At 38.1% G+C, this 14,854-nt stretch overlaps 1 protein-coding gene across 1 annotated transcript; it reads left to right on the forward strand.

Moving 5' to 3' along the window:
* The first annotated feature begins 920 nt into the window (after positions 1 to 920).
* scgn (secretagogin, EF-hand calcium binding protein) lies at positions 921 to 11,835 on the forward strand. The gene is made up of 11 exons (XM_032519433.1): positions 921 to 1,125; positions 1,378 to 1,448; positions 3,943 to 4,035; positions 6,133 to 6,222; positions 7,368 to 7,424; positions 7,718 to 7,795; positions 8,748 to 8,803; positions 9,285 to 9,330; positions 9,458 to 9,517; positions 10,439 to 10,507; positions 11,144 to 11,835. The coding sequence occupies exons 1-11, from the start codon at positions 1,056 to 1,058 to the stop codon at positions 11,273 to 11,275; spliced, it is 822 nt and encodes a 273-aa protein (XP_032375324.1). The 5' UTR covers positions 921 to 1,055; the 3' UTR covers positions 11,276 to 11,835.
* The last annotated feature ends 3,019 nt before the right edge of the window (positions 11,836 to 14,854 follow it).

Consider the following 14,854-nt stretch of genomic DNA (forward strand, 5'->3'; position numbering starts at 1 on the left):
TTTCTGTTTGGGATTTCAGAAGCAGCTGGCTGTCTGAAAGACTGATCTGTTCAACCCTGAAAAATGAGAATCCATCTTTATTTATGTTGGTGTACGGAGTGAAGAAAGTAAAAAATAACCAGTAGCATTGCGTCTAGACTCTCTGTGTGTGTATGTGTGTGTGTGTGTGTGTGTGTGTGTGTGTGTGACTGCATGATGTGGTTGTGAGTACTGTATGTATGTATATATGTGCTTTCATACATCTAGGAGTGTGCATGTGTATATATATGTATGTGTAATATACGCACATGTGTTATACACACTGTGAAACATTCACATGCCTATGTGAACACAACAAATCCTAAAATTGTTTTGGTACTAAGTACACTACTTTACTAGGGGTTTGTTTGTAACTTATTTGGAATGAAAAACAGTGGCCGGTGATCCTTTGTTTTTCCTCTCACATGTACATTGTGTTCATAAATGTAGAAATTAATTCTTTGTATGTATTCATTTGTTATTACATGTAATCAATTTAATGTTACTTTCATCATGATTCAAAAAAAGAAATAATGCAAAACAATGTCCGTTTTCCTTCAACTGGAAGAAAAATGCACATAAAAATTACATGTTTGCTCATTATCAGTCTTGATACGTTATTTGTGCAATTTTGTCATAATTTAAAATGGTCCCCCAGTCATTCTGCTGGTGTTGGATTTCTTCATGCAAATATTAACATTAATTAAAAACAATTTTGCAGCTTCAAAATTTCTGCATTGTCTTTTTTTTGTAACTTTTGTAAAAGAAGTTCTGCTTTGCAATGTAACAATACAGCCACCAGATGGCAAATATTATGCTACATGATGCTCTCTCTCTCTCTCTCTCTCTCTCTCTCTCTCTCTCGCTCTCGCTCTCGCTCTCGCTCTCTCTCGCTCTCTCTCGCTCACACACATGCTGAGGAGGTGTGGTTTAAATCTGAAAGAGCATATGTCAACCAAGCAGGCTGAACAGTGCAACACAGTTTGTCACCTCAGTCCTTGGTGTTTTAATGTGTTAAAGTTGACTCTGACCTTAAAATGGACACTGCTTTTAAAAACCTGGATGCAGCTGGTTTCCTGGAAATCTGGCAACACTTTGATGCAGATGGTGAGGACAGTTTTTTTTCACCATAAATATACCTAAAGAGAAATTACAGCACTTTATAATGTATTTATTAATATTTGTCTGCAAGTGGATTGATCATAAATGCACAGCCAGACTTTACACAGGTCAAAACTCAAAATATGAAAACAATTTGGCAGTGATAAGAGTCACTAGTGACATTGAAAGTTCTCAGTCATATTTGAATTTTGAGAATTATTCACTGGCTTTAAAACCTAAAGGACTTTTCTTTGACAGATAATGGCTACATTGAGGGCAAAGAGCTTGATGACTTTTTCGTTCACATGATGAAGAAACTGGGTCAGCAGGTAAGAATTTGTTTAGATGAATTTATCCATAACTTGTGATGACAACAGCTTAACAAACACAAAGGCACATACTGCAACATTAATTCCATCTGATATTGACAAATGTATATTATACTGTGTCATATCTATGCTACATCAATGATGCTAGAATAACTTAGTGTTGATGTACATAAGGGCTGGGCGATATGAAGATATACCGTCAAAGCGATATACTATAAATGTTTCTATATGTTGTTTCTATTGCTAGCGGCTGAACTGCGTTACGGCAATATTTCTGTCATTTAGACGGTTCTTTACGTTCTGATCCTTGCATGTTATGTTAATTTTGCACTTAAGAATAAAATAAGAAAATACGCCGTATTTATTAAGTATTTATTTAACACAGTGGTATACAAAAAGTTGGTCTTACCATGTGGCTATTTCATAGATAATTCATTAAATAAAAACATGCTTTATTGTGATATGTAGTGTTATCATAATATATAATGACCTACAGTATTTCAGGAAAAAAGATTTTGGGCATATTGCCCAGCCCTACTGTTTTTTAAAAGAAGAAGATCTCAGGAAATGAGGCATACATTTGCCATATTTCTTAGTTTATCTTGTTATTTAATGTATTGCACATGTTCTACAAGTACAGGCAACAATTTATTTTTAAATTGGCCATTGAATTCAATTGAATGCATGCAATGGTAATTCATTTTTGGGTTATTTAATGTAAGACACCATTTGTCAAAGTTATATCTTGAATTAGCTTCTGGGAATCACATTTGGCTTTGGACCCAGACTTTGCAGCACTTGTGATCTCTGCTGTGTGGGCAGCTGAACCTCCGTGCATTTATCTTGATGGGTGGAGTGACTGTAACGATGTAAAAAGAGCTCTGGTCACTGTCAAAGGAAAAGTTCCAGTTCCAGTTATAATGGAAAACCAAATGGGCACACAACTATTAGTACGTGTTCCAGTGTGTGTTTGCGTGTGTGTGACTGGACTCCCTCACATACTAATGGGGTTGTACTAAAACAAACAGACCACCGACGCTTTGTCTCTCTGATGTTTGCTTTCCATCATAAATGCCCCCAGGATAAGTACTGTTGTGTATTTCTAATGGCACAGTCATTCTATTATATTATATTCAGCCATTGGGTGCCATTATCTACATGGTGCCTTTCTAACTTGTATATCTGTCTTTTCATTTCCTCAAGTGCAACATATTTGGTAATTATGCAGATTTCTCCTACATGAATGAACACCTTTTCAATGAATACTCATATGCAACCTAATAAATTTGCAAGTGACACACTGTTTAATATACCAGTAATCCCGGAATAAATGACTTTGTTATGCAGTGTACATGATGTCAATAGTGTACATCAAGTCAAATATCAATATGTGCTTTCAAAACTTCTGCTTAGCAACAGGAGATTAGTGGTGCCAAACATGAGTCAGTATCTGATAGAAAACGGATGCTGAAGATAAACAGTTGCCTTTCAGTAATGAGTCAGGATCTGGCACTTGCTAGTCTGCAGACTGTGCACTGCATGAAACGTTGAATCAGACTTCAGCTCATTGATCCACAAGTTTCTATAGTTACACTACAGAATTGGGGGGGGAGGTTTCAAAAATGCTAGCTGCTAAATATGTCTTAAAATAACTTCAACGTCAGAAAATATTCTCTCTTTCAGTTGCTTCAAGCTTTTGTCTGAGCTATGACTGATAAAAAGACTGGTCTGGACAGGAACCAGAAATGTGATTCTTAACTCAGATACGCATGCAACAAGCTGTCTTTGCAGCTTTTTTTTCTTAGATTATATCTAAGGATAACTTATCTAGAAGACGTTCATACTCCATATCCTGAAGTACATCATGTTTCATGAGTGAATGTACTTTCTGACTCTTCATTATCTATAGTAAATGGTGTAGATTCATGAGAAAGTTTAGATAGGTTTTATATATTTCACTGAGGTATTGCAGTAAATACTTGCTGCAGTCGAAGGTAGTAAAGTCCATTGATTAACACACTCTAAAAGCATCGCAAATAATTAGAATTAGTAGAAATATCTCATCTTGTCTTGGATGACGTCATGTTTGTGGTATAATGCCCACACACTATGTTGTGTGTATTTGAAATACCAAGTAGACCAAAGAGGACATGTACAGAGACACACAGTAAGTCTTGGGTTAAGAAAGCAAACCTTAAGAATAAAAAATGGGAGATCAAAGCAGTATCCATGGTTACATTGCTTAAAATAACTGTGACTAACAGCCAATTCAGTGTTTGTCCTTTAATATTCTTCTCAAATGTGATTTAAAAGAATGACTTTAAAATACAACATGTTGGTTTTTTTCATTAGAATTTACTGTAAATGACATTTCATTTTGCACCCTCACATACTGGATCATCATATATCTGCCCAGTTTAATGCTCGCTGCAACATTGATTCAAGAATATCAATGTTGCATTTTAACGTATGTTTACGTATTGTGTTTCTACAGGAGAAAGTGACTGAAGAGAGAGTCCAGAGACTGAAACAAAGGTTTATGTCTGCCTATGATGTCACTGCTGATGGGAAACTACAGATTGAAGAGGTACTGCAGTGCACAATTTCTGTGTCTAAAATAGCTCCCTCTTTCAGTTCATTTCCTTCATATTAAATGTAGGGTACTTAATAGTGAGTAATCACTGATTTATGACATTCTCCTTCATATTTATGGTGCATAGAGTGACTGCCATACACAATTCGGCGACATAGCCAACTCCCACACAACACCACCTCTCTTTCTCACTGTGACTATCTGCAAAATAAAACCTTCACACTCTAACTTCCTCTTTATTCTTTATTCTTCTCTTTCCCTTCTGTCTGACTGATCTAATCCACTCAGCCCTTTGGCTTCCTCCACCTCCCCTCCCTCATCTTCTGCTGCATCTCCTGTTCATCTTATCTGATGAGATATCAATGCATGATCCAGCTTGTACCATAATGAAAAAGAAAGCAAACAAATTTCTGGCACTGCTGAGCCCATCCTGAAGAGACAGCCAGAGGAACTACCTAACAATCTACATACAGTATTTATATAAACGTATCACAAATCTAATCAGGTAAAATGATTCTTCTAAATGGGGAATAATCTAATGATCCTTTTGGTCTTCAAGTAGGACTCTTGCTTGTAATTAAGCAATTGTTAATTAAAAGTAATTACGATTAATTCTTAAATGACTGTTTGAGTCTGTTTATAAAATGAAATCAAACTTGACTGCCAATTTAACAAGCTGCGGCTGTTTCCCAGAAATTTGAAAAAAATGATACAGGAATGGGGCTCTTGGCACAGCGACAGTGCTTCATCAGCGGAATGAAGTACATTTTCTTTTTTTCTGAAAAAGAAACGTGTACTCACTCATCATGCCAATCTCTTAATGCATTGCACCCACAGACCCCAAAGGCTTTGGCTTCTACTCAAGATTTGTAAAAAAAAAAAAAATAAATCAATACTTGTTTGCCAACTACATGATTTACAGGGGCTGATGCAGGAACAGTATGGTCAAACCTTTTTGTACAGTAGCTACACGCCCTACCAACTAGGCACACACCCATCCCACTTTGTCTTTCCTGATTTGATACACATGCTCTCTTTTTTTCCAAATGTTATTTCTGTATACCTCACTGTTTGGAACTCATTTGGACATTTACGTGCATTGTTATGTGATTTAATAAACAGCAGAAACACTATGATTCTAAATGACATTAAAGAAACTACTATTACTGCAGGGTAAGTAACTGTGCTAGATAACATGAATGCACTTTTGGAATTTTGAAATAGTAATGATCCTGAAACCTTCCCTCCTGAAGCTTTGTACAACACAACAGTCATGGATCTGGCAGCGGTTCTGTTTTACTCAAAGACACTTCAGTGTTTGGATACTTGATGAAACTAAGGTTTCAACCTGTCCTCCATCTTTCATTTGCCATCCATAGAATTCTATACAGTCTGAACAGTTACACTCTGCTGGTGGCAGTAATGGCAAGACTTTTTTTGTTTTCTTTGTTGATTCCATTTATTTTCTGAACAGCTCTGTTGGAGTTGGCATTAATCTGTTGGTGCATTGCGCTTGTTGAAGTAAAAGTTGGCAGCATCATCTTGTATTATAATTAGACCGATGAAGGGGGCCAGTTTAATCTGCTAATGGGGGGCTAATACTATAAAAGGACAGAAAAAAATGAGAAGCAACGTGACCTGGATAGGAGCCAGGTGGGGGGTTGTTCATCCAAATGGCAATACAACATAAATTCTCTCTTCCCTCCTACTGTATGTATCTAGCCACGAAGATAGGTCCAGTTGGCAGAGGTTGAGGTATCTGCGGCTTAAACGTCTGCTTCTATCTTAACACAATGATGGTGGAAATAAAAATCTTCTTTCCATATAGAGTGTCCCATCTTATCAGGATAATCCACATACCGCACTGTAAAAAAGCTTCATTGGATCCCTTTCTTCTGTAGAAAATTGATTTATTAAAAACTGTCACCTGATCTGATCAAAATTAAAGGACCAGACCGGATTGGATTAAATTGTTCTTGAGTTTGTACAGTCATTGTTGTTGTAATTGTTACTCTCTCCAAGAATAAAATAGACAAGATTTGGAAAGCCTCATAAAACATTATTATTCAATCACTTTTCTCTGTTTTCCAGTTGGCCAATATGATCCTCCCTGAAGATGAGAACTTCCTCTTAGTTTTCCGCAGAGAAGCTCCTCTGGACAACAGTGTTGAATTCATTAAGGTAAGGTCAGTGAGTATACCAAACATCAAGGGACGCAACAAGACGACATGAGGCGAGCCACATCCACTAATATTTTCAACAAAATAAAACTAAAAATTGCAGAGGTGTCCTGATGTGCCAGTGGTCCAGGACATGGAGTGACTGCAACATTCATTGTTTGACTGGGGGTGGAGGTTTAGGTAGGCAAATGTGGGATGGAGATAGATTCGGATAGCTTGGGCTACATACACATGATCCTTGGTAAAACCGCTCTGAGGATGCGCTTGTTGCCGCTAACCACGCTAACTTCTGTGAGGTTAATCTACATGTGTAGCAGGCTCAGTGTTGACAAATATAATTTACAACATTGTCATTGATATTTTAATGTAGCCGGATTAAGCCTGATTATTTTTTTAGTCCACTCCCAAATCACCAATTCGCCTTTCTCAACAATGCCTTTGATTACTATGACAACCAAACCAAACAGGTGAACAGGGAGAGCAGCCACAGTGCTTCAGAGGCACGTTCAAAAGACATAAATAAATGCTAAAGGTGGAAAAGGTGGTCATAGCGACAAAAGCAGTAGGGTAATACAGGGAATACACGGGTGTTTGTATGCTTTAACTTTAGCGTAGGTGTGTGCACAATACTGTAACAAAAGGACACCGTCGTTACAGTACTGCACAGGCTCATGGGACTGTGTTCTGAATGGTTCCTGTCTTCGTTAAAGTATGTTTTAATGATCTGTTAATGTTTTGCATGTGCATTTATGTTACCTGGGTTTAGGAGTTGTGGGTAACCCGGACCGAGACTTGGGTGAGGATTGCTTCTGTGCAGTGAGGGTGCATTTAATGTCTTTCTTTTTTAGCAGTTCTTTGATTCTGAGCCTATAACATCAACCAGGAAATTAATCAATGGATACATTCTAATAAAATGATTGTAGCAGGTGCAAGATGCAACGCATAGTCATTGTCCTAGATAAAGAGAGAGAGAGAGCCAAGCCAAACCGACCAGTAACAGGCCAACTGAGATGAATGGAGTTGCAGCAACACATGAAAACACACCAGTTGACAGTTTTTTTATGGTTTCATGTTTCTAGTTCAGATTCACCCATAACCACATTGCATGTAAGCATTTGCTGATTTGCCATTTCCTGCCCCCTGTAGATATGGAGGAAGTACGATGTTGACTGCAGCGGCTACATATCGGCTCGGGAGCTCAAGGTAAAATGGTCAGCACAAACACACAGCAGAAGCAATTTCACATCTCATTTCTGTAGAGGAACAATTTTTGTTCCTCTACAGTAGTGGCATTGGGAGAGAATGACTGAAACCCTTAACCACTGTTTCCTGCTCTGTCATGCTGTACACTGAAATGTCTATTCCTGTTCCTCACTACATAATGCAATGTGCATAATGCAAAGTTTCCTTTTTGTTTCGTGTGTTAGAGAACCCTGTGTAATTCAACCCCTGGATTTGATTGTTTTTTAGATTATTTATCAACTTTTGTCTCTTAGGCTTTCCTGAAAGATGTGTTCCAACAGCATCATAAGAAAGTGTCATCTGATAAGCTGGAGGAGTACACAGACACAATGGTAGTAATACAGTACTCAAACAACATGAAATAAAGGAGATGGTTAACTTTTCCTGAAACAGATTCCCCACCTTGGTCAGAAAACACAGGGAAGACACTTTGTTTCTCTCACAATGACTTTAGAGTCGGTACTCGGTCCTTACACCATTGCCGTCACTCTCCCACTTTCTCCCTTGCTCTATCGCCCACTCCCTACACACACGCCGGCTCGAGGCACACACAAACGCACAAGTAAACAAAGACTGTTGCGGTTGACCCTCTGGAAACCGCACACTCCCTAGTGTTCTGGTGGTGAAATGCACTACAATGCAAAGAAACACGTTCAACCCCAACGCAGAACTCCGAAGGGTCACGATGCCGTAGGAGCGTTGGCGTAGCTACGGCGTGGAGTTTCCGCACAACCATAAAACGGCCTTTAGACAGATATGTTAATGCTAAACCTTTCTTCACTTAGTGTGCAGCTGCATTCATTGGTCACTCTCCTGTTAAAACAGACCAATCCTGCAATTTCCAAGTAGCTTGGAAGTGTAGGTTACTGTACATGAATTGGAATGGATCAAAAGTATGCATGTTCTCATAACATTTTCAACACGTTCATTTTTACAGATAAAAACAGCATGAGACTGAAAAGATTTAAGTGGCCGCTGCAATCAGCTATTCTGCCTAACTGAAACATATTCAGATCTTGTGTGCTGCAGATATCAAAAAACAAGAGTGTCACAGAAGGAAGTTTGTGTTACTTATTTACCTGTGTCCCTGAGTTACTTCTGTTGAAACCCAGAGTTTCAGATAGATTTGAATTAGTAGGAGATTGGTTCACGCTCAGTGCAGTGTCAGATGGAATGAGTCGGCTCTAGAGTCACAGGTGGTGTGAGGAAATAACCAGAAACAACACACACAGAGAGATTTATAGCCTCTTTCCGTGGTTCTGAGTATACTCCCTTTTCTTTCAGATGAAAATCTTTGACAAAAACAAGGATGGCTGTTTGGATTTGAACGACATGGCCAGGTACTTTTGAAAGAGCAGGAAAAAGATTTGTTCTTCAAAGTCCCGGCAATGTTACGATCTCAGTCACCTGTGATTGTATCTCTACTGCATCACACAATAGATGGTTGCATATAGCCATAAAAGAGAAATTAGATCACATTTTACCTAATGTTAACATCTCAAAAATTAATTCTTTGATTAACCAGTTTGCATTTTGAGAAAAGGTTCATATGGATGAGACATTTTGATGTTTAAGGTGCTCTAAATGATGTTTGGTGATGTCACTTCTTGTTAATGTTTGAAGTAGTGTCAAACAAAATGGAGGTTAACTCGCCCCTCCCTCCTTTTCTATCTTTAAAAGGCTAGATATTTGAGCTTGCATGTGTAATGGGGAATCTTTTTTTATAAAAAAGATAAATAAATGGTGATAATTCCACCATAAGGAACATACTTCTCTTTGAATACTAAAAGGCTGGTATAATATGTATTTCTTCCTCAATAGGATCTTGGCTTTAGAGGAGAATTTTCTGCTCAAGTTCGAGATGGATGTAAGTGTATCTCGCTCTGTAATACATGGCAGATGACAACATGAGTTAATTGTTTTGCAACAGTTTAAAAAGTTATGTTCTATTATTTAATTTCTTTCCTCCCGTATTTTACAACCTCTTTCCCCAGGCCTGCAGTAAAGAGGAGAGGAAAAGAGACTTTGACAAGATCTTTAACCATTATGATGTTGTAAGTATAATAACTGTGTGTGTGTGTGTGTGTGTGTGTGTGTGTGTGTGTGTGTGTGTGTGTGTGTGTGTGTGTGTGTGTGTGTGTGTGTGTGTGTGTGTGTGTGTGTGTGTGTGTGTGTGTGTGTGTGTGTGTGTGTGTGTGTGTGGAGAAGAGGACTTGGTACAGCAACAGTGAACCCACTTAGCTCTCTTCCCTGTAATGAAACATAATAAAATAAAGTACCCATTATAATGTCAAGTCACTCTTTGGGATGATGGCTTAACTCTGTCAGAACCATTCACAGTACAGCTCCAGATAGGAGTCAATTATTCCTAACATGACTCACTGATAAGCTTCTCTTATTCTGTAAAATCATGTTTATGAGCTTGTCTGTATTGCCGAGTAGTGCTTGAACTAATGGCTCAGCTGGAACCTTTTTATTCGGCCTGCACTACTTTAGCGTTCGGTGAGAAGTGTCACTCATGTTTCACACCATGGCTGCTCTTTTCTAACTCTTAAATTAAAAGCACAGCGTGAAAGCTGTTTTATGATGAACCGCAGCCTTTCACATAACATCTCTTGGGTGGTAGGGTGAAACACTGGCACAAAGTTGAATATTTGAGCTTTCTCATATGGCACCATTTGAAACTGCTACCAAGCAAAATCGTTTGCACAACTGCAGTGAGAAGGAGGGTCAAATACATCATATTCTCCCTGCAGTTTGTCTATATTTCTTATTAATTTATTGTAAGTAGTTATGTGATTTAGATGCAAACCCTCCAGGATGCCAGCCCCACAAAGCAATACGCCTGGAAAAGGACGACTAATGAATGACTGAATAATGCGAGTGGGTGAATTAGATGAAGTAATCCGCTTTCCTCCTTTCTGTCTTTTGTTCTTTTCATCCTCGGTTTGTCTGTCTCTTTCTTCCCTGTTTAGAGTAAGACAGGAGCGCTGGAGGGTCCTGAAGTGGACGGCTTTGTCAAAGACATGATGGAGCTGGTCAGGGTAGGACACAATGCTGCTGGTTGTTGCAAACATGCTTTCTGACATTCAGATATTACAGTGTTGTAGATCACATCTCCAACATTAGAGATGATACACAATTAATCATTTCATATGCACACTCTTTAATATCAGCTGGTCAAATGTGAGGAGGCTCTGTTTTTTTGTAATATTTATCATAGTAATAGAATTTTTGGATTGATGTCTATGTGAAACAATTTTAAACACACTACTCTGGGTTTTGGAAAATCATTATGGACATTTATTTTATGCACATACAATTAAAATAATCAACAATTAAACAAATTAGGCTCTACACTGTACAACTACATCAACTCCAAATATGTGACCGAAAAACTGAAAATTATAAATGGTTGAAGATCTGTGTGGCGCCACACCACAATTAAATATAAACTGAATTCATACTATTGAAAATTTGTTATATAATTAAAATGTATTTTTTTAAAGAGGACATAGTTTTGAGCTAAGCTAAGTAACTGTCAACTCAAAGAGATGATTTCTTTGAAACAGATGTTATTTGAGTTTGATGGGCGTCCATCCACCCGTCTATGAGCGCTGGCATAGTGTTGATTTCCAGCTATAATGCTTTTCCACTCCGCTCTCTTCTGTCCTCTCCAGCCCAATCTCACGATCCCTGAGCTGGACAAGCTGCGAGGCATCCTTCTGCGTCACTGTGACATCAACAAGGACGGAAAGATCCAGAGAAATGAGCTGGCTCTGTGTCTGGGAGTCAGACATAAACCTAATTAGACATCTGTATTCTGAAATACTAACTCTGATTTTGTTGTATAGTCAACAATGGTAGAATGTTGTGATTCATCCAGATCAGTCCATTTATTCTGTAATTTGAGGTCAATATTCACAATTATTTGATCCTGAAAATGATAGAAACAGAATGTGATTAAATGAAAAATTAAATGACTGTAGCTTGTCTATGACTTGAAATGACAGTGTTTCTTGTGCTTGTTGTAGAATTTGTGGTATATTAATAAGTTTGTTTGTTTGTTTTTAAAAACAGTATGTTTTTCATTTTGATATTCTTCTTTTAGATTGGTGCTGGAGTTTGTTGGCTATTGAATAAAACAGATGTTTATGCAGAAAGTAGCCTGCTAGTTATTTTGCAGTGGAACAGTGTACTAAAAATGGCCGCCGCTCCAACCATTCTGCTACGTTGAGATGAATGACAATGGCCTTTCTATTCAATTATGAATTTTTTCTATGACTATTACTGATGTTTGGCTATTTGCGTGTTTCTCCACCAAAGAAGGCTGAAGTGCAGTTTGTTGAATAAAGCTACGATGAAGTATTGAGCATGTGGATTTGTCTGTTCTTTTTTTGCTATTGTAATGTAACTCTTTTAAATATATATACAATTTTAACTCTTACTTATCAGCACAATTTAAACTTGTATACACAAATTAGTAGTTATTCTTAAAATCTTCATTTATAATAAAACATTCTTTACGATAAACCTTGGTTATGTGTACACGTGTTGACAAGCTGTTACATTATCGTAAGGCAGAAATGCTGTCAAATTTTAGAAGAATTATGTTACTATTTCAAAACTAAAAGCCACTTAGCCTTCATTGGCTTTTGAATGCTTTTTCAAAAAGCCACTGCACCGTGCAAGGAGTGAACTACAATAGAATAACTCCTCATATTTCACATTCCTTATGCAATTACTATTAATATATTATTAATAATAATATAGACTTACTATACTTTATAATACTATATTACTTGCCTACACTATCACAATATTCAATTCCAATTATGCAGAAATTATTTTAAGACATTGATGAGTCACCAGCAGTGAGTGAAAGTAATCTTTGGATGAGGGACATACAGTATCATAATATCAAACACTTTACTACAATTAGGCTTTGTTGACTGGAAATGACCAAATATGAATTAAAAAACTAAACTTTAACATTTCGAGCAAAAAAAACAAAGCTCCTGATTATGTAAGTTAGATATTCTGTAAACCAATCTAGCTTTAGAGCCGTAGAGGTTAACTAAGCCCTTAACATTTGAACTGAATGGTTTCATCCACAGTAGAAACGGTAACTCAGGTCTCCGTGACACTTCTCCTGTGAGATGCAACAAGCTGACAGGGTGAGGCTTTGTTTGACCAGTGTGGTTAAGTAGATGGAAACCCCTCCAACCACTAAAAGGAAGCTAATGTTGCGGACCTAAAAGCTTTCCTCTGCTCAGACCGCCTGATTGCCTTTCAAATCCACACAAAGCTGCAGTATGTGGATTTTGCCTGTGTGTGTGTGTGTGTGTGTGTGTGTGTCACATCTACAAACAAAAAGAGACTTGTGCGTTGGAAGTAAATACACGTGTGTGTGTAAGTGTGTCTGCGTCGGTGAAGGGCTTATGATTGTGTGTTTTTGTGTGGGCAGAGCAGCGGCTACACAGCTGCTGCAAAACAAACTTCCACATTAAGGCTGAAAGCTTTACTCCCCACCTTATATCAGGCTGCATTAACACTGGAGGTTTTAACGGATATTGTGGTGCAGAAGCAGGGAATTTTAATGAAATAATATCATTAACCCATCATCAAAGTAGAGTGGAGGCAAAGTTGAAGCACTCTAATGAAAGCATAATGGATCATATATTTTCTTTCAAGTGCAAATAATTCTTATTTATATTATCTACGGGAAAAAGTGGAAGCAAGATGAGATGAGTAGCTTTCACTGATTGCATTAACTTCTTTAATATGTATTTTTGAATTAAGCTCCATTTTGGACAGTGTTTCAGACTGAATCTGGACTATGTTACTGGAATTTCCCACCAAATCCATCCGTGTTTTTTTCTTGCCAAAGTAAAGTCCAGTCTACAACATTGTTCCCAACAATTCAGTAGTGATGTGGCCCTTGTTGAGCTGTGGACTGGTCTCATAGTCAAACACTGAACCAGCACCGCTCCGAGCTCATAAACAGGTTAGCAGGCAGTTAGGTTTTAAGTAATGACTTATTTAGGTGTGTTCCATTACTGTCACATTAACAAGTGCTTCACCTGCGGCTTTATAGCTCTAGTGCGGGATATGTTGTAGATTAAGCCAAGAGCACGACACAAATGATGCAAAACCAAGAAAAATGAAAGGGGAAGCTACGGTCAAACAAAAGATCATGCTGTGTAAAGGACGCATGTTTTTAAAGGACTGATGCACATCAGAAGTGCATCAGTATAACCTTTTTTTCTTTTTGTGCTCCTTTTTTTCAGCCAAAGTAACCATGTTATATGAATGTGTTTGCATTTTGGCCTGACCTGAAGTTTTAGGCTTGAAAAACAAAAAGCAGCATAAAAAAACTGCTGGAGAGTGGAAGGTTATACGCCAGGAAAAGCTTGGTCATTTCCAGGTGTCACCTCAGAGTGCTAAAGGTCAAGAATAAAACATTCTGGCCCATCAGTAGTGTTTTTTGGCATGGGTGAAGCGGACAGCAGCCCAGGGCGGCATTTTTTCATGACACAGGTAAGGGGGCAGCACGAGCACTTTTAAAAAAATCCTTGAAGCGGTTGAAGCAGATCATTTTACCATGTAAGGAATTGGCAAATTGGCACCCCTGCTTGCTGTGAAGGTACCGTGCACAGAGAAGCTGTGTGAGAAGGGGAAAGGGGAGGAGGGAGCAGGGGACAGTTCACCTCTGGGTCAAACTGGGTCGATTTTTATCAGAAACTGCATTATTGGCAATGTAAGTGTAAACACAAAGGAATTAGTTTCCACCTTTGTGTTACTTTCAACACAGAAACATACACAGACATAACATTACAGCAAAATACAGAGATGAACATGGTAACATTAAACATGCACGTTTGACTACTATGTACAGATGTACGTAAATAAAAAGGGTATATTCATACACATACTTGAAATTAGCTACATAATGTATGAAGTTTATACATTAAGGCAATTACTGCAAATGATCCACTAGATGGCGCCAATGTTCAATCAATCTTAGAGTTACAATGGATTCTTCCAACAGTGCAGGTCACAAAAGCTGATGTAGCCTACTGCAAGTAAATGTATCGTATTATTTTTATAGCCTACTGTCGGTAGGCCTACTTTTAGAGCAACTTTTCAATCTGATTATGCCAATTCAAAGGATACCCTGGAGAAGGAGCAGGAGACGTCTATCCCCGTTCCCGCCTTGTGGATTTTTGAATTTATTTAATAGGGATTGCAGACGAGAGACCAGCTGCGACTAGGCGGCAAGTGCATGTTAGAAACATTTTCCGACGGCGACGTGGCGACGGCCTATGTCAGAAATGTCATACAAATAAGAAAAAAACTACCCAGCTAACAATTTTTGGTTCCCAGAACGT

Source organism: Etheostoma spectabile, chromosome 6 (genome assembly GCF_008692095.1).
Source record: "Etheostoma spectabile isolate EspeVRDwgs_2016 chromosome 6, UIUC_Espe_1.0, whole genome shotgun sequence".
In the NCBI taxonomy this organism is placed as follows: Eukaryota; Metazoa; Chordata; class Actinopteri; order Perciformes; family Percidae; genus Etheostoma; species Etheostoma spectabile.

Bases quoted from the DNA above. Each gene is read 5' to 3' on its own strand.
- scgn (XM_032519433.1), top strand. From the start codon at position 1,056: ATGGACACTGCTTTTAAAAACCTGGATGCAGCTGGTTTCCTGGAAATC. The intron at 1,449-3,942 runs GTAAGAATTTGT...GTGTTTCTACAG, and splicing joins TGAAGAAACTGGGTCAGCAG to GAGAAAGTGACTGAAGAGAG. The intron at 9,331-9,457 runs GTAAGTGTATCT...CTCTTTCCCCAG, and splicing joins TGCTCAAGTTCGAGATGGAT to GCCTGCAGTAAAGAGGAGAG.